Source organism: Caloenas nicobarica, chromosome 2 (assembly GCF_036013445.1).
Source record: "Caloenas nicobarica isolate bCalNic1 chromosome 2, bCalNic1.hap1, whole genome shotgun sequence".
Lineage (NCBI taxonomy): Eukaryota > Metazoa > Chordata > Aves > Columbiformes > Columbidae > Caloenas > Caloenas nicobarica.
In genome coordinates this window covers 68,667,826-68,695,158 of record NC_088246.1, presented here as the reverse complement: position 1 = coordinate 68,695,158, position 27,333 = coordinate 68,667,826, and the positions used below count along the sequence as shown (strand labels likewise).

Genomic DNA, 27,333 nt, shown 5'->3' with positions numbered 1-27,333 from the left:
ATGGGATTTTTGCTGTACTTGAGAATCATCTACTTTACTGCATTGGGATTCCTTCCGTTGGATGTACTTGTGGCTTGCACGGGCCAGAAGTGCAAGAAGCTTCACCAAGTAGGTAATTAAAGTGATGCCATTGCATATTTTTAAAGACCTTTGGTTTCTGTCTGCTGTGGCTAGCCCAGCAGGTTGTTACCTGGGCGTGTGATAGGACTGAAGCAACCCTCAATTTATATTTTCTTCTTTGTTCCCCAGAGACGTAGTGAGGGAGCTGTTAACATTTAATTAGCTCTGCAGATAGAAACATTTGTTTAAGTGAGGCTTGTCAGAGCGTGACACCTGAGGGAGATTAAAATGATCGTCCTGGGGCAGATTCCAGTCAGTCCTTGATTCTGAAATATTTATTATGGTTTACAACAAATTCGTATGGAATCATATGACATGTACAGAAAACCATAACATTTTCATTTTTCCCTCACTGTCAGCATATGAAATTAGCTGCTCATGCTTGACTACCGTGTTTTTTTATACCTTAACATATATTACAGTGTGTGATTTTTCCAAATAAATAGTTTAGAAAACATTTCTGCTTTACATTGTCTTGCAAATCTCAACATCTTCTGTTTCACTTAAGTTTTACCAGTTGTTCAGAAACTTTGACCTGTAAAATGTAATAAAATCCTCTTAATTACTTAGTCATAAGTAAGCTTTCTTCCGAGACTATAGATAAAGCAAGTGGAGATTTCTAAAGTGTTGTACAGAAAAGGAGAACACAGTTTTTTCAGTGAGCCCTGTGAAAACTAGAGCTGCTTCTGGGGCTGGCACATCAGCTGTCATCTTCCAAGGCGGTAGTTAGACTTCAGTAGATGCTCTAAGACAGTTGGTAACACATCTGCGAGAGTTGTGCTTGAGCACTCATGGCGAGTTTGTAGAACTATTATAATTTGTTGGGTTTTGTCTTGTTTTTTTTTTTTTTTTAACCTTATCCCATAGAAAATATTCAACTTACTCTGATGTTCAGTGTTTTCTGCTGATTTGCTATGCTACCCAAGTTACTGAAGGGCTGCTTTTTGGGGATGGTTTAAAACTTGTTGCAAAAAACTTAGTTATCTGGCCTGTAAAATATGTAGGCTAAACCAGCTTGTGTATATGGATCTAGGCAATGGCTTTGTGTTCAGGAGCAGGCCTGCAGTCAGAAACAACATGGCTAAGGTTCTGGCTTATTTGCGTAGATATCCGGTGTGGCTTGATCGAATTACAGAAACTCTGAAACTACTTGGCTACATTTATAAGATGAAAAGGAATTGGTGTCAGGCTGGGTGCATATTTAATATGTGCGTATTGAAGGTAAATCAGTTAATATTTGCAATGTGTTTTGAAATTTTAGTTGCATGGTATTGTGCAAGACTTTTGTTGATGGTTGACTTCAGACTTAGTGACAAAGACAGGAGCAATCAGTCTGTATTTGCTCATTTGGATAACTCTTGTGTTTTACCTATGAAGCCGTGTGGGGAGTACAAAGAGAAAAAAAGCACTGAATCATACTGTGTGCTATTTCTGGAAGATCAAGCAGGCTTAAAACTTGGAGGAGGAGGAGGAGCTGCTGGGATTTTTCCAAATTCTGTCAACAAAACAAATTCTGTGCATGTTAATCATCAGAATGAGTCGTTGGAGTTATCTGTATATTGTTGTAGTGGAGCCTGGCTAAAACAGGCTACTTGACCTTGTTTCTAATGTAGTGGGACTTTCCCTGTGACTTTGATAAATCACTCATTAGTACTCTTCATATTGAAATTATTAACACTGATCATGAGTCTTCAGTGAAAGGAAAGCAGCAGTGGACTGTTAGAATGCACTGAGATGACACTTGTGCTGAAGAGCAGGATGAAATGTCCACCTTAGGGCACCGTGCGATGGCACCTGCGTCTCCTGCTGCCCAGGATAATTTGGGAGCCTCAGCATTAGGTGGTCTTGTGCTGCACAGACCCTGGCTGTGCTTTGGCTTTCTGCCAGCTTACCTCTTAGTTAGCAGTGAGATTTCTCCTCTCTTGTTTTAAGGTCTTGTTTTGTACAAGGAATAGTTGTGTTATCCACTCTTTTCAAAGTAGTGAAGTCTTTATTTTGAAGGAATGAGCTAAAATTCAGGCTTCCTTTTCCACCTTTGGCATATAACGCTATGTGCAGAGAGACCGTTGACTACTTGATGTCGACAAAGAGCCATGAGAAAAAGGCAGCCCATAAGCTTATGTCATGTTGGAAGAAGCTTTGTTTAGGACATGGTCATGGATCTACACTCATAAAGAGGGGACCTTTCCGTTAAGGTGTGTGTCGAGGAGCTGTTTGACAAGACAAGTAGAACTGTACAATGTAGAATAAAATCTAGCACAAATTCCAACGTTTGTGGCACATGGCACTGTACCCAGGTTGAAGATGGAGATAACTGAACTATGTGTTCTGATCAATAGAGATGGCAAGCAGATAAGATGTGGAAATGGTCAGTCTCTTTCTTGATTGGAAGAAGTATGAGGTGGTCATTGGCTGCAGATGTGGTGGCAGCTGTGGGCCTAAGAAAGTTAATGTTTGAGTGGGGAAATTATTAAAATGCCCTATGGGTACTGCAATTTTAGAATATTATTACCTGCTGCTTTTCAAAAATAAACATTTATAGCTTTAGCCTTTGTAAACCTAAATCTTTTTACAACCTCAAGTATCCTTAGGTGCCTTAGTGCATGGAAAATTTAGTTACTGATGGAAGATGAACAAAATAGTAAAGTAACTGTCAATTCCCATTGTCTGTGCTGGATAAACAGGTGGAAAAATCATCTGGACATTGTAGGAGGAGTTGAAATGAAAGTTATAGTCTCATTGGACTCTCGACACTGTTATGAGGTAAATCTTTAAAGTATACTTAAATCTGTTCATGACTTTGTGCAGCTTAAGTGTTGTGAAGGGTGGATGGGCTGAAGCCTTCCTATCCAGCTTTGTGTCTCTGGGTGCTGCAGCGCAGACCCTGTGCTGCTCCAGGCAGGAGTACAGCTGGAGTAGCCTGTAAGTCTGATGTAAGAGTGTAGGAAGTAGGACAAAAAGATGTCTCACTCCAGGATCATCTGGGACCCAGGCTGCAGCCTGTGCTGTGTAGAGCAGAGATGGAAGGTAGATAATGGATTACTCACTTCAAAATCCCAATGTAAGAAAGACTGTGTGTTACTGATGGTCATGCAGTAGAAGGGGAATGTGAAGTTCGTCGTAGTTGATGTTTTGAAGCAAAATTTGTTCTTTTATGTGCCTCTTCTGTGCTGTGTCCTGTGTTCGGTATACCTATGCCAAGCCTGAAGGATTCTGTGGATGTGCATGCTCTGAAATACAGATTATATTGTCTGTACTATTTATAAATACAGCAGTTCAAGTGTTCAGCTATTGTATTTTTTTAACTCCTAGTTAAATGATACCTTCTGAGTAACCTCAAAGTTGCCTGTAGTTTCAGTGATAGCAGCAGACTTGATAAGCTGTTCTGCTGGCCTTGAAAAACTCCAGCCACAAACTTACTATATTTTGAAGGAGTTTGTTGTTTGGAGAGAGAGATGAGGCAAGGTTGCTGGTCGTGAATAGATTGAATGGGACACCAACTGGTAGTTCAGTAGTTTGTCCCAGTAGCTGCACGCCACCACCTAAACAGCTGCAAAGAGAGGGGTGTGTTACTGTACGCTTGTTATTTGGGAATGGGCTTTCAGGGGTGACTGCAAATATAACACTACTTTTGTAAAAAGTCACAGACAGACCTGAAAGTATGCATAAGTAAATGGAGTTGTCTGTCATACTGAAATGAGGAGAGGCAAGGATTTAACAGGTAGTATTTTGAATCCAGTAAATGATGTATTATTGGTTTATATTTTTTTTCCCCCCTCCCTTTAGTTGAACTAGTTAGATCTTATGTGTTCAAACATGCTCAGTTCCTACTCATCTGATGTCTTCAGAGGACAGCCCCTGTGCATCTCTGTTCTGCTGCTGGACAGAGAGAAAAGTCCCTTGACATCAGCCTCAGCATCCTGGTCTGGAAGGCTTTATAAAATCTGTCTGTAGTCCAGCAGTAGCTGCTGTTGGGATGTCTACCCACTCAACAATCAATTTACTAAAAATACTCAATTTCTTAAAAACGGGAAAAAACAGAAAAGTTTACTTGCACAATTAGCTCAGTAACGGAAATGGTAATGGAGAATAAAAATAGCAACTTTACATATTTGCAGTTTAAATTAGGGTAAAAGGCATGATGGGAGAATTATTTTTTTTAATGAAGACCCGTCTGTATTACTGATTTGTTAAGCAGCCTGTCTTTCCTTGTGGAGCTTTAAATAACATGTTCTCAGGATGAACGAAGTTGTTGTATTTTCATTAATTGTGGATGAAGTAATTTGTTATGAACAGATTGTCTCAGAAATTCAGTGGGAAAACAGAAGTCATATCACAATTGAGTTGACCATTTGAAATTTTACATCCTGATACTCCTGATAACAGGCAAGTGAGACTGTTTTCAATCTGCGAAGTTAACACTTTCATCATGAGTTTGAATGTTTTGTATCATTGGTAAGTGTGTGGTAGGTCTTAGGAGGTGGGAACTGATAATGTGGCTCTGAGATTCCAAACCGATGCCATCTGGGAGTTCATGCTAACTTCTGGGTTTGATTTGTAGTTGCTGTTGAGGGAGCAGACAAAGGGAAGGCACTTGTTTGGAATCTTTTCTTTAAGATGTGTTATCTGAAGGTTGATAGTTAACTGTGTGCGATTTGAAGTATTGAGAGCTAGCACGTGGGTAACTAAGTATTTTGTGTGCCAAGGTAACGTCTGGAAAGTAAAAAGCAAAAAGAAAAATTTGCCCTCTCCTGTTCTTCTCAACCTGGTTGTGTATTTTTCCTCTGCCAAGCAAAGCCTATTGTCTAAAAACAAATAACTGAACCTGACCTCCCCAGGGGAAGATGTACCTTCCTGCACTGATGGCTCGTGGCGTTTCTGAGCTAATATTTACGAAAGAGATTCTTTCCCAATACTTGCTGAGGTCCCTCAGCACCCAGTGGCCCAAGAAATCATTAAATTACCCAGCACCTAATTTCAGTAACCCAGGGTATAAGAGTGGTTTCTGTGACACCGGGATGTTGAAAGAAAATAAGAAGAGAAGTTTGGTAACTTTGTTCCAGTCAAGATGCTGGATGACCTTAGTAATTGGTTTTGAGTTGTCCTCATGCTTAGATTTTTGTGTCTTTTGGGCGGAGATGATTCACATGGAATCCAGTTGTGAGCACATGCTCCACATGCATAACTTGGATATTACTGGGTCTGGCTCCGGAACAGAAAATGCCAAGCAGGGGATCAAGGGAAGGGGGCAGAGCTGTTTTGGAAGTGAGAACACAAAGGACAAAGTGATGCTGGAGAGGTCCATAAATGGGAACAGAGGCTAGAATACAGCAGATGGAAACAGAGAAACTGGGGTATCTGTTGTGCAAGAAAGTCAGAAGGAGCAGAAAATCAGGAAGAGTGAGGAGGAAGACTCGCAGAGAACTTAAGGGCAGGACAAGGAGAGCTGGAGAAAAAGGCCACAGGGAGCCTTCTGTGATTATAGAGAGAGATCATCTTTCAGGCTGAAGTAACACAGATTGATGTACAGGATTTAAAAGGATGTCATACAAATTATGAGTCATGTTTTTTGAGCAAGCAGTGCTGAGCAAATCTGGTAGTGGTTTCAGTGCTGAGAGAAGTGATGTGCTGAAGAAAGTGAAGAAGGGCTGTTCTTTTAGGGCTTCACTGTCCCTGGTTTTTCTTCTTCAGTGCTTTGGGGGTGGAGTGGGGAGGGTTTAAGGAGATGTGTTTTGGAGGGGTTTGTAAGAAAACAAAGTTTTGAAAACAAAGAAGAAAAAAGACTCAAGTTAAAACACCAAGGCAAAACCAAGTCAATTGTTTAATTTTTCAACTGATAGTATTACTACAGTCTTCTTACGAAGTTATGCTGATTTATGATTTTTAAGATGATAACAAACCCAAAAATGCTAGTTAGAAAAGAATTGTAAATATCGTTTTCCTCTGTAGGTATACTGATGTTTCAGACTCTTGCCTTTTTACCCTCTTAGTATTGCATAATGCAGCCAATTCATGTTTTCCAGAGCTTCACAATTAAGTTAAGTGTTCAGAAGTTTCCATGACCTTTAGGTTTCTTTGTACTCTATGTTGTTTTGCAGAGACTATGATAGACTTTGTGGTTTACTTCCAGTGTAGCCTTTCTTTTATGGAAAAGATGTCACAATGCAAAAAGGCCATGTTTTTGAGTTGTGTTTTTTGAGCACTTAGTACAATGCTCATTTGACATGATGACTTCTTTTTTTTTTTTTTTTTTTTCCAAAAATGTCTTAACATATAGGAAACTGTTTTAAGAACCTCATCAAAAAATGGTCAGCAGCAAAATGTCATAATTTAAAAAGTATCATTAGGCTGAATATATGGAAAAATAAAAGTCAAAGAAAGAAAATCCCCTTAGTAGAGAAGTTTGTTGCAGGATATAGAAATGGACACCTATATCTCATTTTCACTACCATAATTGATGTTCACTGTGCATGTGGTTCTTGCTGCAGTTTTGGCTGTAACAGTATGTATGACTTGCTAGAAAGTCCTCTGTAAAGGTTCGATTGTCCTCCTCAGTCAGATCTGTAAGAGTTCCCAAGCGCAGGCCTCTGTTCTTCACTGAAATTTTGGAGGTTTCTCCTAAACCTTATGGAGGTTTCTGAGGGTGATGGGCACCAGCCTGCCGAATGAATGAATCCCAGCTTCACTGTGACCTGACAAGGTGGAGGCTGGGGTTGGAAAGGATGGCAGGTGGAGACCTTCCAAGGAAGGGTGCATGGGCTGCTTGAGTAGGGATGGCGCTACATTCATATGGTGTTTACCATCCAGACCTAAATACTTGACATCCATCTGCCTGGAATATAAACCCAGAAATCTCAGGTCTGTCTGCCCCTGCAGGCATGTACTTAGAAGCCTGAGCTTATTTATCAGAGCTGTTTTACTCTGTTGTTGGGCACACACTGAACACTAGTGACTGCTCATGCCAAAACACTGATTAATATATGTGTGTATATGTGTATATTTGTATATATGTGTGTATATATGTATATATGTGTGTATATATGTATATATGTGTGTATATATGTATAGCCAGTCCCTCCAATGCCCTCACGCTGAATAAAGAACCCTTACCCACTGGTGTTGCTTGATATTTAGAAGCCTCAAGATCTTGTTAATACATGCCAACTCCCATCTGGTATTTTGGTCCATGTTTGTTTCAACATGTCCATCAAGGCCTTGCCTTTAGCATCAGTGCATTAGATGTTTTGTAGGCAAGGACTGCTTGTCCCCACAATATTGTAAACCTGTGTCTTTTCCTGCAACCTGGTGCAAAAATGCCCTGTGTGTAAATTTTTTTTTAAAACTGAAATTTGCTAAAGAAAAGTCCTGGTGGACAGCAGGATGACCATGAGCCAGAACTGCTGGAGAGAGTCCAGCGCAGGGCCACAAAGATGATGAAGGGAGTGGAGCATCTCCCTTATGAGGAAAGGCTGAGGGAGCTGGGGCTCTTTAGCTTGGAGAAGAGGAGACTGAGGGGTGACCTCATCAATGTTTATAAATATATAAAGGGTGGGTGTCACGAGGATGGAGCCAGGCTCTTCTCGGTGACAACCAACAGTAAGACAAGGGGTAATGGGTTCAAGCTGGAACACAAGAGGTTCCATTTAAATTTGAGAAGAAACTTCTTCTCAGTGAGGGTGACGGAACACTGGAACAGGCTGCCCAGGGAGGTTGTGGATTCTCCTTCTCTGGAGACATTCAAGACCCGCCTGCACGCCTTCCTGTGTTACCTCACCTAGGTGTTCCTGCTCTGGCAGGGGGATTGGACTAGATGATCTTTTGAGGTCCCTTCCAATCCCTGACATTCTGTGATTCTGTGATTCTGTGAAAATACAGTAGATCAGAGTGAATCTACGCCAGTGTGTGTGATTCCTTTATGCATGAACATCACAGTAGAAACTAAGAAAATTCAGCTATCATTTTGAAGGGTTGTGGTATGAACTCTTATTAGTAAATACCTACAACACATAAATAATTTTATATGTGTGTATGTATATATAATCAAAACTAATATATAAATATAGCCGTATAAGAGAGAATGAGAGTTAATAAGAAAAAAAATATTAAAAAATAAATACAGGAAGAGAACAGCTAAATATGATAAAACAATAATATTGCTGTAAAGAGAAGACAAGCTTCAGCTTCACTTCAGTTTTTCTTGAATAATTTTTTTTTTTATATGTAGATTAATAAAACATCTTTTCCTGAAACTGCTCAGAAGATTCTGTTCTGCAGAAGACTTCATTCTACATCCTCCATTCTGCAGAATGTGAAACCTTGGAGGAATGGATTTGAATGTACTTGGGAGATTTTTTTTTTTTTTCTTCTGTGTTAAATATGTGTGAGTGTTGTGGTTATTGTCCCTTAGACTCTCAAGCAGGGAGCTAATCTATTAATAGCCTGGAATCCAAGTTGCTGTGTGAAAGGTTCCTGTTCGGTGAGTGTGTAAGGTCTTTCTAAACTTAAATGCGTTAGTTCTTCCAGTGCTGCTTCCTTCACACATGGAGACCACGGCACGGGACTGAAACCAAGCCCAGAATTGCTGTTCTCTGCATAAAGGCCTCTCTGCTCTGAATAAAGACATTTGTCTATTGACCTCTCTTGAAAATTGTTCCGCTCTGCCATGATGTATGGCTGCTGCTGGAACTCTTGTCCACATACTTATGACGTCAGCCTCCTGTTATATAGTACCCCCCGATTCTCGAGTGGGTGCGTTATGGGCGTGGAGCTGAATTTATAAACATTTTGTGCTGCTGAAAGGAATAAGAAATACAAAGTTTTGGCAGTGTTATTAGAAAACTATTTTTAAAAGGTACTCCTTGCCATGCTTGGTGGATTTAACTAGGCCAAGAGTTCACTCTCTTTCCGATTTTTGAAACTATACCTTTCCTTGCTTTTCTGTGTATCATTCCTAATGAATTTTTTACCTATACTTGTCTTTCTAACAGTGATATTATGTTCATTAGTCTAAAAATGTTGTTTTCGTGCAACCTGGGTTGGAGGGGAGATTCTTTGTCTTGTTTCCAGGGTCAGATCTTGGTACATTTTTTTAATATTTAAAATAGATAAAGGTCTGAAGGTTATTTTTTATGACTTCTTTGTAGCCTTGCCCTGTCATGGAAGGGGCCAGTGTTTGATCCAAGTTAATGGTGTAATCTCAGTCAACAAAGATTAGAAACCTTCTGAATGTTTTCTCTTATTTAATATAGGTATGTCCTTTGGTTGATGTTTTATTTGATCTCTTGTTTTCATCTTACCTCCTTCCTAGGTTAAGTGACTAATAGTTAGTTATAAAGCATAATTTCTTTGGAGTAGATGGCAATGGAGATGGGAGATATTTTTCTGTTTTAGTGCTTAAAGTCATAAGTATGCGTATAGGGGAAAAGGATATTCACGCTAATGTGGATACATTAATTATGAGGACATATATAAACCTGTTCAAATCTTTGCAAGCTTCCTTCTGCTTTAGCAGGACGTCAATTCAAATAAAGCATTCTAAAAATGATATTTTAACTCTATTCATTTTTCATTGGCTTATGTTATTTAAAGATACTTCATTCAATACTTCAACACTCAGGATGTACCGAATAGTAGCAAGAGTGATGCAAATTTTCTTATCCAAACTGATGCAAGCTTTCTGATGAATGCTAGAGCACTGGAATATTTGAGATGGATTATCTTCATTCCTTTATTTGAAAAAAGCTGTAACTTCAGAAGAGAAATAACTATGCTAGTAACTCTGTACTGTAGGTCATATTTTACAGGATTAGAGTTTATATACGTGCTTCTGCAAATAATTCTGGGACTCAGTTCTGTTAATGCATTTAGATATCAGTAGGTTGTGAACATTCAGAAAGGTTTGGTTCTTGAAGAAAATTACATACTTACCTGAATGGAGGCAGGTATTCATTGCATGAATATTTTTGTCTGAAAATTGCTGAACTATAATTATACCATAATTAAGATGTAATCTAAACTAGAAATATGCCTGTTTCTTTCCAAATTAGCTACATTGACTTCATGCTTTATAAATTCTGATTTGTCTCTTTTGTAATAGTAATTCACAATAGAGCTGAAGCATGGATTTTTTATTTTATTTTTAATTGGTGAAACCTGGTTTTGTTGACCACTTAATTCATTTAAAAAGCACCTTTATGGATTTTGGTGATCTTTCTGCCTTTGTGTACGCCACATCTTCTGGGGAGTATGCATTCTTGTGAGTAGCGACCATTTTTTCTTAACTTTGGTTTCTGTGATTTGCAACCTAGTGGCATCTCAGCTGATACATGAGAACTGTTTATTCTACTTTTGCAAAAAAAAAAGTACCATGGAAGTTCTTGTGTGGTGGGGTTTTTTGTTGTTGTTGGGGTTTTTTTTGTTGGTTTTTTTTGGGGTTTTTTTTGGTTTTTTGTTTGTTTGTTTTGGTTTTTTTTAAACACAAACCAACAAAGAATGAACAAATAAAAAAACCCTTCCAAGAATTTAAGTGTTTTAAATGTGGAATGTAAAGTAATTTTTTAAATAGCTAATTTAGCAATAATGGCTAAGTTTAGTCTTTTTATATATGATATAAAGTAGGAGATGACGAGTAATTCTTACACAGATTTGTATCTTTGTGTCTTCTAGACAACTCTGCTGAAGCAGATTTATGGTTGCTGAACAGTTGTACAGTAAAAAATCCTGCTGAGGACCACTTCAGAAACTCAATCAAGTAAGTTGTTTCCCTAAAAATCAATGAATATTGTGGGTTTTAATTTTAATTTTAAAATTAAATTTAATTTTAAAAGCTTCATATTTTCAATATAGAAGTAATTTTGTGTGTTAGCAGAAAAAAAAAAGTGTGCTGTGTTTGAATATTACAATCTTGAATTCTCTAGAGTGGATTTATAAGGCACAGTGATTTTTTTTTTTAACTAGCTTTAACTTGCAAATGATTATCAATACGCTTATTTAGGAGAACTGCTGATCTGTTTAGGTAGGGGCTTCTATATCACTGTTCAGGACAGTATTGTAATATTCTTCTGAAGAGTTGAATTTTTTTTTTTTTCCAAGGTGTGAATTATTAAGCTGTTTCTTTTTTCCTCTACTTAATTTTACATGAGCAGGCCTTTCTAATTAAAAGGGTGTCAGATACATACTTAAAACTAACTATTTCACTATACATTTTCTTAAAAGATGAACTGATTAGCTTATAACAGAAGTCTTGTGAAGAATGCATTTTATTTCTCTGCTATTTCTGTGATGTAGAAAAAAATGATATGGTAGCAACTTCTGCCTCTGACTTCTGCAGAAGTGTGGTTGTGATGAGAGTATCTGGATAACCTGTACAGCTACAGCTGCCATTGCCCAATATAAATAAATGTTGTGGTGTAGTGTAGTTCCTGGAGATTTCACCTTTAGTACCTTTGGTAAAGAAGTGTGACTGTTTATGCAGTCATTCCCTTGGTGTGGTGCATGGGGGACGGACTGTTTGTTGAAATCCATTTTGGTTAGAAAAATGTAGTTCTTGGTAAGCAGTTGGCACACTCAGGAGGGCAGGGAGGAGAGAGAAGCTGGATGTGACCTGTCTGCCTGCGGTGCTGGAGATACTGACAGCATCTCGGGGCTGGAACTGGGAACAGAATCTGTCTGCCCACAGTACGTGGCACAGCAGAAAGTTCTTCCACCTTCATTTCCTGACTGCTGGTGTTGCGCTCGGTGATGAGACTGGCTTTTTTGGCTCTTTTTTTACTGCTGCCAAACAAACAAAAAAAAGCTGTTTTCAGAATTCTTCCAATTAGTGTGTTGGCCAGCAAAACTGATGACAAGATCTTTTCCCGTTCAGTTGTGGTCATCTTTCTTTTTTACTAATCCCATGCCAGAATTGATGTGGTATGGTGTGTGTCCTTTAACCAGAAGAATAAGAGTTGGTTAAGAAAGAGGGTCTAACTAAAAGCAAATGACTGAAAATATTTGTTTGAACTTCGTGTTTCTGTTGCTGCTCTATTAAAGAGCCTGATGTTATTTGTAGCCTGGGTTTATTCCTCTACTTCGTTCTCCCTATACTCCTTGTGTTTTGAGACATGGGTACTCTGGTTGTTCTTCATTTCCCCTCTGTGCTGAGAATGACTCCTTTCCTGTAGCATCATTCGTTCTCCCAGATCCTGGCAGTTCCTAATTATGGAGAAGGACAACTTTTCTTGTTGTTTCTGATCATTTTTAATAATGTTTGTTAGACATAGGTGAGAGAACCATATGTGGATTCTCTTTCATTGGACTTCAAACTGAAAGATTAAACTTCCTTCATCTCAGAAAAGAGCAGTAACAGCTGTATTTGTGTTTTAAAACAGTGAGGAAAGCTTATATCTCTAAAGAACACAACTTTGCTCAAATATATCTGAATTTTTTACAGCAACAAACCCAATGCAGGTGATACAAAACAAACTGTCATTATATCCTATAATAACAGCTTGTTGGTAGCTATGGAGATCTTTGTTTTCCTCTATTGAGTGACAAATTAAACACGTAGTATGTGGATTGTCAAAGCAAACATACTCTGAATGGAAAAATTAATACTCAGCACAGTAAGATTCTTTCGAATTAAAAATTTTTCAGGCTGAAAGTGTTACATAGCATTATGAATGTCACATGGGAGGAGTATTTCAGTTTGTTTATTCTCTACCCTCTGCAACAGTTTCTGCTGCGTGACTTTCTGCCATGGTTTAACCCCACCTGGCAACTGAGCACCACACAACCACTCGCTCAGTCACTGCTGGTGGGATGAGGGAGAGAATCACAAGAGTAAAGGTGAGAAAACTCATGGGTTGAGGTAAAGGTAGTTTAATGAGTAAAGGAAAAGCCATGCACACAATCAAAGCCAGACAAGGGCTTCATTCACCACTTCTCACGGGCAGGCAAGTGTTCAGCCACTTCCAGGAAAGCCAGGCTCCATCACACATAAAGGTTACTTTGGAAGACAAATGCCATCACTCTGAAGGTCCTCCCCCGTCCTTCTTCTTGGCCCAGCTTTAAATACTGAGCATGACGTCATACGGTATGGAATATCCCTTTGGCCAGTTGCGGTCAGCTGTCCCATCTGTGTCCCCTCCCAGCTTGTGCACTTGGTACCGTGTGAGAAGCTGAAAAGTCCTTGACTACTTGGCAACAGCTACAACATCAGTGTGTTATCAACATTATTCTCATACTAAATCCAAAACACAGCACTATACCAGCTACTAGGAAGAAGATTATGCCAGCTGAAACCAGGATGCCTTCTTTGCATAAAGGACTTCAGCATGCGCTGATTCAAACCAGCAGTAGCGTGCTCACGATGGTGGTTGAAGAATGACCATCTGAGAAGGTGATCCCTCACTAGTACCGTGCGCCAGACGATGTGTCAGAGCCCAAGTCCTCGAAGTTCAACTGTTTTTTTGATCTGATGTTCTTTTAAAAACAAAACCATTCCCAAACTGTCCAAACCTTTCCATTGGATGTGCAGATATGTACAGAGCTGATACCAGTCAACTGACAGTATAATCTCTGTGCCTTTTTTTGTAGCTCTTAGAAGTAGTCTGCTGCTCTTCTATATCAATAAAGTTGAAGCTGCTGAGCCAGGGTGACAATGTGGAGGGCAAAGAGTTGCTTAAAGACCATTAGCTTGTGGATGGGAATTTAGAGCTTTTCCTGTGCAGATTTTATTCTCAGTTGGTTAATCTTAAAATAAGAGGAATGTCTGAGGAGGGTTTTGGCAGGATCCTACCTTAGAATAAGAGGAGCAGGAGACGTTCTGTAATTTAAATGGCTCCAATTTGCAGCTCTTATGAAATGAGAATATGTTTTTCTGGGAAGGGGTAAGCGGGAGCAGAGAGTACAGGGGAGAGAGGAAGACAAGGGCAGAGGAGCTAGTGTGGGTGTATGGTATTACTTGTGTGGTCGATGAACAGTCACTTATCACATGGCATATGTAGAGATTAATGAATTATGTCCCTTTCTATACCCTTACAATGTAAAAGTGTACTATAGGCAGTATTATGTACACAGAACCACAGAATGGCCGAGCTTGTTGGGGACCTCTGAAGATTGTCTTGTTCAACCCTGCTCAAAGCAGGGACAGCTGGAGCAGGTGGCTGAGGGCTGTGTGCAGGTGGCTTTTGAGCATCTTCAAGAGACACAAATGCTCTCGGCAACCTGTTCCAGTGCTTGACTATCCTTATATTAATAGTAAAAAGGGATTGTCCTAGGTTTAAACTTCGTATCTCATATTTCAAATTGTTTGTTGCCTTTTGTGATGTCCCTGGACACCACTGTGAAATATCAGGCTCTGTCATCCCCTCTCTCTCCCATCCTCCTCCTCATCAGGTGTTTGTACACACTGATGGGATTCCTCAGACTCCTTTCTTCTTCAGGCTGAACAGTCCCAGCTCTCACAGCCTCTGCTTGTATGTCAGATGCTCCACACCTTTGGTTACCTTTGTGGCCCTTCCCTGTATCCCTTCCAGTTTGTCCCTGTCTCACCTGTACTGGGAAGCCCAGCACTGGACCCAGCTCTCTAGCTGTGTCTCACTATGGCTGAGCAGAGGAGAAAAATCATCTCCCCTCACCTGCTGGAGATTCAGTGCCCAGAGCACCCCAGGAGGTTGGTGATGGTCTTTCTCGCAAGGGCTCATTGCTGGCTCATGGTCAACTTGGTGTCCAACAGGACCCCCAGGGCCTGTCCTGCCAAGCTGCTTTCCAGCTGGTCAGCCCCAGCCTGGCCTGCAGACTGGGGTTATTCCTCCCCAAGGGCAGGACTTAAATATTTGCTGATGATATTTTGTGAAGTTGACTTTATGTTGTTTTAAAATTTAGGATTTAAAACCACTTTTTTAAAGGTAACCTACAGTCTACACCTAAGTAAATTCTAACCTTTTTTCCTGATAATGTTTGGGCATTATATCTTTGCTCTGGACCTGATCTTTTGTCAGTATAACCAACTCATGTGTATATATATAGATGTTTTATAAATAAGCAGTATAAATAATAAAGAATAAGTAAAATATCATAATGTCCTTCCAGATGACTACTATATTTATTTGGGAGTTTTTGTGATGATGGGTAGTTCTATGATGGTTCACTTCAGGGTATTTCCTTAGTCTTTTTTTTTCAATGGCAGAAGGTTGTTGACTCATGTTTTCTGCTATCATTTATTTTGTTTAAGAATAGCTTGCTTAAAACTTGGCTGTTAACAACAGCAAGAATAAGCGTTCAATAAGTAAGCTACTAATCTTAATTTACATAAACCACACTAAATCTATTAAGTCTGTTTGAAGAGAATTAGGCATGAGAGCATGTTCTAGAGGAACTCGCTTTCTTTAAAATAAAGTTACTCTGTTCTTTGGTGTCATGCTTCACTGATCCACATGTGGCCTGATACCCTTTTTTTTTGGCTGTTACATCTCAAATACATAACCCACTTTTCCTAATGACCTCTGACAGTTCCGAGGCTGCTGTGTGTTTCTGGGTAGTCATCTTCCCCCTTGCGTGATCCTTTCCTGAGTGCTGAGAACAGTCATTCCTGCATTCAGGGACTTTGACTTTTCCTAAGGAGTTCTCTTGCTGATTGAAGTATTATGGATAGGGACACACACACACACACACAATCTGATTGAAACAGCCAGAATGGTGCCATTTGGGAAGTATGGAGTGGTTATGCTATTGAGGTGTTCATGGTTTGTTTCATGTTTGCGGACTAAGTTTGACCACTATAATCATCTTCATCATTGAAAACAATATATACAATTAATATATAATATTAACATATATTCTTTTGTATATCTGTTACTGCATTCACTTTAAGGCCCACTCTGGTGTGTATTCTACCTTTTTCTTTGTGATAGCTATGAGTTGTGACAGAAGTGTGAGGGCTTTTAGCACTGTAGTAGCACTGTGTGGCTTCCAGTTCTCTCCTCACTTCAGTTTGCACCAATTCATGAATAAACACTGTATATGGGATCTCGCTTCTATGCTGGAAGGAACATCAAAACCAGCAGAACTTGTTGAAATTGTAGTTTATCGGGACTTTGATCTTAGACCATGCAAATTGTTTAAGGCTCTCAGGACCAAGTGGACGAGGTTGAAGAAGTAAAATTACCTCTAGATGCTGCAGAATTTCTGCTCACTGAGTGCAGTTGTGGTGATGTTGGAGGTTATTCTTTAAGAAACACAGAAGCGTGCTCAAAGATAAGAGATAAGAACAATTTTCTACCGCTTGTTATTTTTGCAAGTGAAAATAACCCTGGAAGACTTTTTCTTTGTTTATTAATATTTGTGAATGTAGTTTATATGATGCATTTTGCAAATTGTGCAAAAAACCCCAATATCTCACTTTTAAAATGAAATAAAGTATTACCACTTTCTTTAAAGCAGTTTTAAGCCTTTGGCTTTTCCTAATAAATTTCTGGTGTAAGATAAGACTATGATTTACACTTGTTTATACAGGAAAGTTTAAGCTGTCGAGTACCTCTGGAAATGTAAGTCTTTCAGAGCTATTTATTTTATAGATCCTGTTAGCATAAGATCACTTCGACTGCATTTGAGCTGTGTCATAGCCTTGCTATTTATTGCATTTTATAGGAATTTTACGTTGCCTCACTTTCAGTGTTTGTGTCAGAGTACTCAAGGTAACAGCAGAGCTCTAAGAACTGTAGCCAGGAGTACTGCTGTTTTCGGCTGCTTTTGTATTGAAGAAAATTGGGGAAGAGCTGGATTCTCTGAAGTAAAAGTATCTGTGGAACAGGTTTCACTGGGTGGGAGGAAACTTGGTGCTTGATTTTTTTTTTTTTTTTAAATTTTTTTTTTTTAGGAGAGGTTGCCAATAATATTCTTTCTTGCTTAGACCTCCTAAATTAGTCTAGATAACATCAATGAAAATCTATCATTTTGCCACAATGAAAGGCTTACATGGAAATGCTTGTATTCAAGATACATACTATACGTGCTGTGCAAAAGAAACACCTTCCCTAGATAATGAGTTACTTAGTTTTGAATGGAGGCTATAAATTGGTTACCTAGAATTTTAAGTCACTGTTCTAAAAACCACCAGAGAAGCTTATATGACTGCTGCACTCGGGCTTCATCAAAGCCTTTATTGGGATAGATTTATGCACAATGCTTACATTTCTACAGTCATGGGAGATCTGTAAAGATCTCAGCAATCACACATCATTAACCAGAAGTAGTTCTAAAATTAGTTTTGTAGCATGACTCATTCTGTTTAATAAATAAATAAAATTTCTTGGAAAGCTCTTGAATCTTTGATATAAAGTGTACAAATTAGCTAGTTGAAAACACTGAATACTTCTCCTGTGTTTGGATAGTTTATTTTGAAGTTCAGAATTTTTCTGGGAAAAATTTCTAGAAGGAAGAGTTTTCAACTTCAGTATTTGATATTTCTGTTTTCATATCGCTATGCTCATCTGTATTGCAAAACACTTCAATCAATTTTATTTTTATATTTATGTTCAATTTGCTAGTTAACATTTCTCAGCTTGACCAGTACCAGTTTCACTGTTACATAGTTGGTTAAGCTTTACTGTGGAGCATAGTGTTGTGCTCTCTGGCTTACAAATGCTGCAGAAGGATGTTATATGCTTAGAACAAAAATGTTATTGAACTGGAAGTCTTAATTTAAAAACTTATGATCTGGTAAGTTTTGTTGTTGGTTTTTCTTTTTTTTAGTTTTGTTTTTTTTAACTTATTGAATATTGTCATTTGTGTTTTTATTGTCTTACGTTGATGGAAAACATGGCTGTTGGTCAAGGATTCTGTGATTTAAATTATGTTTGTTAGTGGAAGGGTTTTTTCCTGCATTTGAGTGCATTCCTTTTCTTGCACACATCTCTGCCATGAGCGAGAATGTTAAAAGCTGCTTGACATGATGTTATAAAATGCAGAGTAAAAGCAGACCATATAGACCTGTTTTCCATTGTATAGTGTTTAGAAGATAAAAGGATTATGGACTGCTCGTGATTACATGTGTTACCTGGCTGCATTTTGCGAAGGAGACTTGCAAAAGCCTGGTTTATAAACTTGTGTGCACTTTTAATATTTAACAAGGTTAAAAAAAAGTACAAGAACAGAGCCTGTTAAATTCAAATTTTAAACACTATTCTGGGTATCATTTTGACTTTATCATGAACACATTTGGGACTATTTTAAGTACTCTGTGATATTGATGCTTTGAGAGGTTAGAGAGCGCAGTGGCCTTAGTTCTACACAGCTTATTAAGCCTCAGATGCTTTAGGGAGCTAATTAGCTTTTAGACACTCTTTTAAGCCTTGAGACAGATCATTGGGAACTGATGTATGTTTGATTGCCATTTTAAAGAAGAAAGTATTACTAGGGCAGGAGAGGCCAACTCTGTTTCATGACTTCATAGATCTATATTTGAATTTTTTGGTTGGGCCGTAGTTACAGGTCCCCAGATACGTAGGCTCCTGGAGCACTGGTGCATTACAAGCAGTGTTTACAGACATTTGAAAATCAGTTAAGTTCATTGCTAAATATACAAGATACACTTTTCTTTGCAAACTAGTGCAAACCCATGACGTTTCAGTGATATGGGTAAACAAGGAAGGCTTCTGATTTGGGAAGTACAGCTGCCCAAGTGGTTAATGGAGTAACACTTGCACCTTCCTCCTCATCAACCGAAAGGGGCACACAACTGCACTCGGTCTTTTGCCAGCATTTTAGAACAAGAACTTGCATGCACGTATAACCATCTGAAACCTGGTTAAGGAAGACAAGCAACACTGAAAAGGGGATCTCATTCTCTTTAGACTTCATTGCTGATGTTATCATTAGTTGAAAGACAAAACAGTTCTTCCCCCTCCTCTCAGACTTGGTCTAATTGCATAATTTTAGGAAACCTCCCCAACCGAACGGGTTTAATAAAATTAGCAAAAGTAAGTATCAGGCTTTCTCCGTGTTTCTCATGCTGTTCTGCCATATGCTTGCATCAGGGATGTGACGTTCGTCTTGGACTCTCAGTGCCCCTCTCTTCGCCCAGACCAGGGTCAGATACACTAGAAATGATAAGGAAAATGGAGGCACCATTTTGGGCTAGAAGTTTTAGGTTTGGTTTCTTACTTAATCAAAGGCTTTAGAGAAGAGGCTTTTTGAGGGATGGGGGAAATGCGGACAAAACTATTCTTGGTCTCACATTATGGGCATTTGCATGAAGAGCATGTTAAAACCTATTTGAAAATATCTCACCTGTTTTAAGAGGATGAGGACAATGATTTCTCTTCACCAGAGGAGGCCTCGTTCTGAATACATTAGTGCTGAATTTCTAATGCATTGGTTAAAGTTCCTCCCTCGATTAAACTCACACATCAGGTTAGCAGGTTGACCTCTAGCTTGTCCTTACTAGGTAGAGTGTTTTGTGTTTGTTTGCAGTTGAAAACACGGGCTACTAAATAAACACTTTAAAAAATCTGTTTTGTGTTATGATGTGAAAAAGAATAAAGTCTGCCTCTGCCTATATGAATTTAAGGAATGTGGATGGTGGGATGGGATTAGAATATTAATGGTTTGTATTTAACTCAGCATGGCTGCAGGTGGAAGAGGCTCCTGCTGAAGTTACTGAGGCAAAGAAAGCTGGAGACAGTTTTCTAAGAGCTTGTGGTTTGTGGGATGGTGAGATTGCAGAGGACCACTGGAAGTGGAAGCAGCCTGAGACATTGCAGTATGTGGGTTTTTGTGACTTCAAACAGTAGGCTGGGTGTTTTTTTCCTCAGAAAAAATATCTGTGACTTACCCAAGCAGACCATGGCCAGTAGTGGGCTGCTTTAGCTGAACTTTCTGGCTTGCAATCCATTCAGGGGTGTGCAGTGGGGGCTGTTGCTGCCTCTGTCACCTGACATTCATCTCCCTTCTGTTGGGGGATTTCTTCCTTCTTTCTCATGAGAGGTAGCCAAGTCAACTGCTCCAGCACTAAAAAGTGCACGAGAGACTAAGACATTTTAGGTTTACCTCAAATATGTAATAGCATTGCTGAGAGAGGACATATTATTAATTGAGGTCCATGGAAACGATGTAGGACAGGATTAGGACAGACCTTTACTTTGCTTTACCTGCACACAGAAAGTAGAGTCTGAAGACTTCTTTTCTGAGTTTGTGTCTAGTAGGTCAGAATATTTCCCATGAGCTGCTGAAGAAGAGTAAATAGATTCTGCTTCCCTTTTAAAAAGGATTTTGGTTCCAGTAAGGCTTTTTACTTTTCAATGGGACAGGTGTTGGGCGAAGTTGAAAATAAAACTTCCACACTAAGCGATTGTTGCTATTCTAAAAGTTTCATCATGAAAGTCCTAGTAAGAAATGGAGATTGGGAGTTCTCTTTAAGAGGTGGGAAAACACCAACGATCTTTTGCCCACGTGTGTATATTAAAAATGTATATGATGACTATTAGAGTGAGAAAAGGTTCGGTTGCAGGAAGAGGAGTATTTATTAACTAGTTTTTAGGTGGCTTATATGAGCTTTAGAGAATCAGTGTTTTGCATATTATATGACCCCCTATGTTAACAGGCGTTTTGTTTTACCATTTCAGGGCAGATGAATTGAGCAGAAAAGGTTAGTGCCTTGAGTGCTGGAAGCAGGTGGTTGATAGGTTTGAATATTTATCTAATTAACTGCATGTTGGCTGCTGTCCTAGCAGGCCTGACTTTTCCTAGGGAGGGAGCACCGGAAAACATGCAGAAACTTGCTGTAGCAGGATTAATGCAGAAGTCAACATGATCTAAACTTGTCCTTACTGACAACTGTGGGTTTTATTTGTTTTTGGATCAAAAAAAATCTGCTAATACTTAACGTGTGTTTGTCCTAAACTAGAGAATGCTTGCTTGTTTGGGTGAGCTTGAGTGGAAAAAGCATCCTCTCTCATACTTCTGCAAGAGTGTCAGCATGTGGTTCTGTTAGACACTGACTCAGGAAGGGAAGAAATCACGTTGGGGATTTTCCTATTTTGTCTGTATTCAAGAAAGCTTTTGCTTTTTTACACTGAGTTTGGTTGTAATGTGCGTCTCTAATACACGTGTAATGCACAGACTGCGACGGTACTGAGATTTTTATTTTGGTATATTTAGTCAAGGCAAGTTTGGGATATTGCCAGTGAAATACAGCAGTTAACATTTGGCTTTGAATACCTCAGCTGCTGTCTTAAACCCCAGTGCACTGTGCTTGTGTGAGGGACTTGAACATCCTCTAATGCTGGCAGGGTTTATGATAGACAACTATTTCTTCTGAATTTAACCTTTCATCCAACACTTCCTCTTACTTGTAAACTTTTGAAACTTTCCTGAAGAAGCAGCAGAAGCACAGGCTAACAGCAAGAAACCGTTGACTGTGGAATTGTTTCACTCCATGTGTGTGTTTGAATTTGAAACATTCGTATAGAGATATCTGATAACTGCTTTTAACAGGATAAATAATCAGTGTTTTTCGCGTATTGTTTTACAATGGAAAATGACCTTCATTAGTGCCTCTAGCTACCAACATAGCACAAATACTAACCAACAAACTGTACACACATTTGCTCCAAATAGGAAAAAGCCTATTGTTTTTCTTGAGTGTGTTGTAGTTTATTAGCATGATCTCAAGGGAAATTTAGTAGCGAGGATGCAGAGGCTTGTTTTTTACAGAAGAACAATGTTAAATAAAATTGTCTAAATTATAGCAAAATTCACTGTAGGAGTAATTTGTGAATATCTCTCATCATAGTGGGTAGCATGGATTTTTCTCATAAAAATGAAATATGTCTCCAGTTTGTTTTGTTTTTTTGTTTTTGTGGGGGTTTTTTCCGTGCTTTTTTATGAAAACTGTACCCTTAAACTAGTCTGTTTCTGTAATAGCCTTTGAGTTTGTGTGCATTTGCCTTATACCAGTTGTCAAATGAGAAATTTTTCTCTGTAGAGCTGTTGATTGATACCTGTAACTCCAAAAACATGAAGGTGCAGGCGGTGTGGTGGAATGCTTGGTTTTGTTATGGTGTTTGGTAGTTCATGAACATCGCTTGAAATGGAGTTGGGATGAGGGGCTGAGGGGAAAAATCAACATAATTTCTAAATGTTATCGCAATGGGAAAATAATTTCTAGTATTTACTGTGGAAATAATGTGCAGTCATGAAGCTGGCAGCTCCCCAACGCAATTTAGATGGAGATCTCTAAGGATCCAGAGAACTAGAAGATGACACTGCTGGTGGTGCTGGCCTGTTGTAGACCTTAAGAAAGAAACTCACAAAGTTTTCAATCTCTTGTCTAATGACATTAACACATCTCTTTTTTTATAATGTAGAAATTGAAATGGCAGCTCAATTCCTACTGGCTTTATTCTTTTGTTCCACAAACAGATGTGTTCATAAGGAAGAGGATTATTTGCTTCATATTTGAAATATATTGGTTTTCTGTGTTAATAGCATAATAGGAATTAAATACAGTGTTAAAATCTCTCTTGAGCAACATGTTTTTTAAGTCAACAGTTCATAGTTTTTACAGCAAGCAGTACATGCTCTTCAGTTTGTGGTTTCCATTTCTGTTTCACAAAAGATACCAGTTAAATATGTTTGTTGCAAAATTTTTAAGTTAAGCTGTTGTGAAATGGTACTCAACATTTTACAATTGTTGGAGGAAGGACATTTAATTAGAATGAGCCAGGTATTGCGCACTCTGTTGTTGTCATTCTTTACTGATGCTGTGGTTGAGATGCAGTGTGTCTTGCTTGAATTTCTTGTGACTGCTCAGAAACCACATACTAAGATGACATTGTCATATCCATAAGAAAATTGTCAGGGAGTATGTTTCTATTGAATAGATGGGCTGACTTCCTCTAACATCCTAAATACTATTACTTGCATAATGAGGTTTCCAGCTGGAGTCCCTTGCCTGGTGCAATATTTCCATGGGAAGAGAGGACAACAGATGGAGTTGCCCCGTTTCCCTCCTTTTTCCCCTGCTCCCCACTGGAAATGTCCCTGTGGTGCAGCCGCTTCCAGCTTCACCCCCTGCCGAAGGTGTGGCCATGCCTTGGGGCTTCAGGAGCAGCTGGCAGATGGCAGGGTAGAGGGTTCAGCTCTATTTTGTCGTCTTAAAACATGCTTCAAGTACCTTTAGCTGTCATTGGTGTGACGTGCTCCTTTCCTGCATTTACCTTCAGCCTGGAGGACACTGAGGGGACACCTCATGGGGCTACAGCTGCCTCACAAGGGGAGCAGGAGGGGCAGGCGCCGAGCTCTTCTCTCTGGCGACCAGTGACAGAACCCGAGGGAATGGCAGGAAGATGTGCCAGGGGAGGTTTAGGTTGGACATGAGGAAAAGGTTCTTCCCCCAGAGGGTGGTGGACACTGGAACAGGCTCCCCAGGGAGGTGTCACGGCCCCAAGCCTGATGGTGTTCAAGAAGAGACTGGACAAGGCCTCAGACACATGGTGTGACCTGTGGGGTTGATGATGCTTGTGGGTCCCTTCCAGCTCAGGACATTCTATGATTCCCCAGAAGGGACAAGCTGTTGAAATAACACAGCTTCGGTGCTCTTTTGTTAACCTTTGCTGACTGTCCTGAGGATTTGGGGTATCCAGATGTTTGAATAAAATTAGGAAATCATTACAGCAGTGTGCAAGGAGTTTGTTTACTTTTCCAGTGCTGACTTGTAATGCTTTTCTCTGTATTTTTCCTTGGTTTCTAATTTTAATATGTTTACAATAGGGAGTGACAATCCTTCGCAATATGAAATTATTTTTCCTACTTTGTCTGACTTGAATGATAATGAGAAGCTTCTATTAAGTTTTAATGAGGTTACCTTTTCCTCAGCAGTGAGATCTGAAGTTGCTCAATAGAGTGTTTTGTTGCTGGCCCACGTTTAATTTGTTGGTGTGGTTTTGTTTTTTTGTTGTGTTTTTTTTTTCTTTGTTTTTTTTAATAAGGAATCTTATCTATTGCAGTGATGCAGACACACTGAGCCATTGACCCATGTAGTAAGCCATCTTTATTCAGCTACACAGAGATTTATTTTACATTAGTCTGTGAGAATAGGCAATGTAGTGCTTGTTTTCCCTTTTAAAGATCATGTTCATTCACTTTGCACTGTGGGAATATGAATTCTGCCTCCAGATGTTTAGAACACTAATTTTATCCATGAAGTGGAGCCTGTATGCGTAAGAATTCTAGAGTTATGCTTATAGAAGGAAAAACATTGTCTTGGTTTTGTTAAAAACAAGTTTCTCTTTTAGTGAATTTCCATGTCAGCTAAAGTCTTCTTACTAACTGCAGTTTTCCTGAAAGTTAGGTACATGTTTTGGTAGACGTAGCAATGGAATGCAAGGTCATTGATAATGATGCATCTCGTGAGATGTGCAAGCAGGAGGTGAACTGAAAATTGACCAACTAAAGTATTTCATCCCATTCACGTGATACTTCGTATGGAAGTGGGGGATCACGAGGATCTCGTCCCTTTTCCTTATGGCCGACATTGGGAGAGGACCTTGCGAGTTGTCCCTGCGAACTGAGGCCTAGTGACAGACCGAATCCAGTTCCGGCTGGCTGCCGAGTCCAGTCCAGGACTTCGGGTGCCGGCCCCACATCTGCCGGAGCAGCTGCCGGGACTTTCAAGATTGGTTTTGTATATTTTGTATTATTTTCTCTATTTTTATTAGTAGCATTAGTAAAACATTTTTAATTTTTTCCAACTCTCTCCTCTCTGTCCTCCCTTCCTTCCCAATCACCTGTCCTTAGTGGGAAGCGGGGAGAGGGGGCGGCTGAAGAGGGAAGTGGGGGAGAGGGAGTTAACAACACATCTGCCACGGTTTTATTGTCACCCTGCAATCAAACCATGACAAACATATAGTGATATGTGAATGCACATGGAAGAGGGGCATGGCTTGTAGATATTACAAGCTGATCTGTTAGTTGTATCACGTTTCTCTTTGTGTTTGCTTTTATTATAAGAGACAGGAGAGATTGCTTCTGAGCTGAATGAACCAGAAATCGAAGTTGGGGTTGTTTGCAGAGCTTCTTGTTAGAGGAGTAATTCTATTTTATCTTTGACTAAGGCACTGGACCCTCTGCAGGAATTAATGGTGCGGTATTGTAGCAATAGCGCAGCAAAACCGGTGGAAGACCTTCCGGGGGAAGGGGATTACATTTTGATAAAACTCCTACAGCTTCATAGCTGGCTACTCACAAGCAATAAAACGTGTCCATGTGTTGCGTACAGCATTCAGCTACCATGGCGTATGTATTCACGGGATCACAAGAGGAATGCCTCCTTTGTTCTTAAGTTAGCGTTTGATGTGCCTTTCGTATTCTGCAGCGTACCCAGCAGGTTAGAATCTGTATTTTTTCCTTTCCTGTGCGATGCCTGCAAGTGTTAGGGTTTGCTTGGTTGGCTTCTGGCTACTTATCTGGGGTGTCTTAAAGCTTCTCTGATTCAGTTCATCCTCCTGCCATCATCTCCTAGTGATCTAAGTTTTTGTTTTACTTTGGGTGTAGACTGTACGTTGTTCTAGGCTGCCGCTTGCTTTCCTGCCACGGTGTCCTGAGAAGCTGCGTACAGAGGGGCTGCGATCTGGCTCCCCTGCCAATTCCTGTGCTGTCACCATGGGCCTTTTTATGTCCCTCCTTCTGCTGTCCCTTCTGAAGCTTCCACACCTCTGCAGCCACATTCGTTCACTAATCATACCAGTTGTAATATTTTTATTGCAGATCTCAAAAACAGACTGCAGTAAAAAGATACTTGACCAAGAATGAGTGTGTTTTAATATTATTTTAATTCAGTTTTCCATTATCACATTTGAAACTTGTGTTTAATTCTTTTAAATATGTATTTTCTGAATTAAATAGATATTTTGTATAATAGAGGCTGCTACTGAAGTAGAACAAACTCGCCAAATATAAATCAATTAATTTCACTGCAGTTACCCGATCAGGACCATTGTTGTTATATGTGCAATATCTCAATTTTTGAAATCTGCTGTGATTGATGCACGAAGTTCCTGGAAGTAAGATGAGATAAGAGAGAATTTTCCTTCAGTGGAGTTGACACTGAGTGACAGGATGTCTCCTGCAAGTCACACTGCTCAGATCAGAGCTCTGTACATCACTTGTAACTTTGTGAAGAGTTACTGGAAGGTTACATTCTGTCTTCCCTGTCCTCCTGCTTACCTTTAGTGACAGGCTACTGCTACTACCATGAGATGAATTTAAGAATAACAATCTGGTATTTTTTTTTCATTCTTTTCAAAAATATCAACAAGCAAAACTTGTTATTTTTGTTTGTGAGTAATGAGTAATGCCTTCAATCAAATCCCGTTGTGTTTGCCTCTGAGGCATGTGGTATTAAACGTCTTTTTCTGTCTTCTTCATGTGACACTCAGAAATCCAGGAAAAGCAGTAAATTTTAGGTTTATTTTTGTTGTAATCATGAAGTTTGGTTGCCTGTTTTTGCTTGAAATATTGTGTCTGCTGAAAACTGTCATAGTGCCAACATTAAAGTAACCTCCTGGACTTCTGTGAGGTCCCATGGTGATCAGGGGTGACTAGGTGCTATTGTCTTGCCTGTCTAGGCATGGTTTTAAGTGTCTATCCTAGTTTTCTAAGCTCTAGTTTAAATCTACCTCAGCTGAGCTATTTTACAGGATGCCCCTGCAGGTGAGGGGAAAAAAAAAAGTAGTATTATTAACTGGAGTTGGTGAACTTGAATTACAGCAGCAAAGATGAGTGTGTGTTTGTCCATCACAGTAACTGCTCAAGAATTCAGAGACAGCTGTGGAAATAAAGCAGCTATCTTCATTGCCAACAGCTCCCCATACCCACAGGTGAGCCGCTCCGTGTCTGCTCCTGGACCTCTCACTGAGCTGTTTCACAAGGCTGTGGTCTCTGTCATCCTGCATAACCTGTCCTTGTGATTGAGAGGAGAGCTGAGAACATCCGAAGTTCAGAGACAGCTGTACTTGGATGATATGCGTTTTTAAACACCCTAACATACTTTCTAATACTTTGTTTCCTAGGATTCCCAAGGCTTTACAAGCTGAAGAATACCTGGGTATTAGGTAGGCTTAGGTTAAATCTGGATTGCAGGGAATTTGTATCGTAGATGGAAAACGAGAATACTCAAAAATAGCATAGGACCATTGCTTTCTCTGCTGTGTTTAAACAAATTGCTTTAATAAA

At 39.5% G+C, this 27,333-nt stretch overlaps 1 protein-coding gene across 1 annotated transcript in view; it reads left to right on the top strand.

Annotated features, from left to right (window-relative positions):
• CDKAL1 (CDK5 regulatory subunit associated protein 1 like 1) overlaps window positions 1-27,333 on the top strand; it is a 417,324-nt gene that overhangs the window by 62,394 nt on the left and 327,597 nt on the right. Inside the window, exon 5 of the mRNA XM_065628520.1 lies at window positions 10,786-10,870. Within this exon, the coding sequence (XP_065484592.1) occupies window positions 10,786-10,870 (85 nt within the window). The remainder of the gene's footprint in view (window positions 1-10,785; window positions 10,871-27,333) is intronic.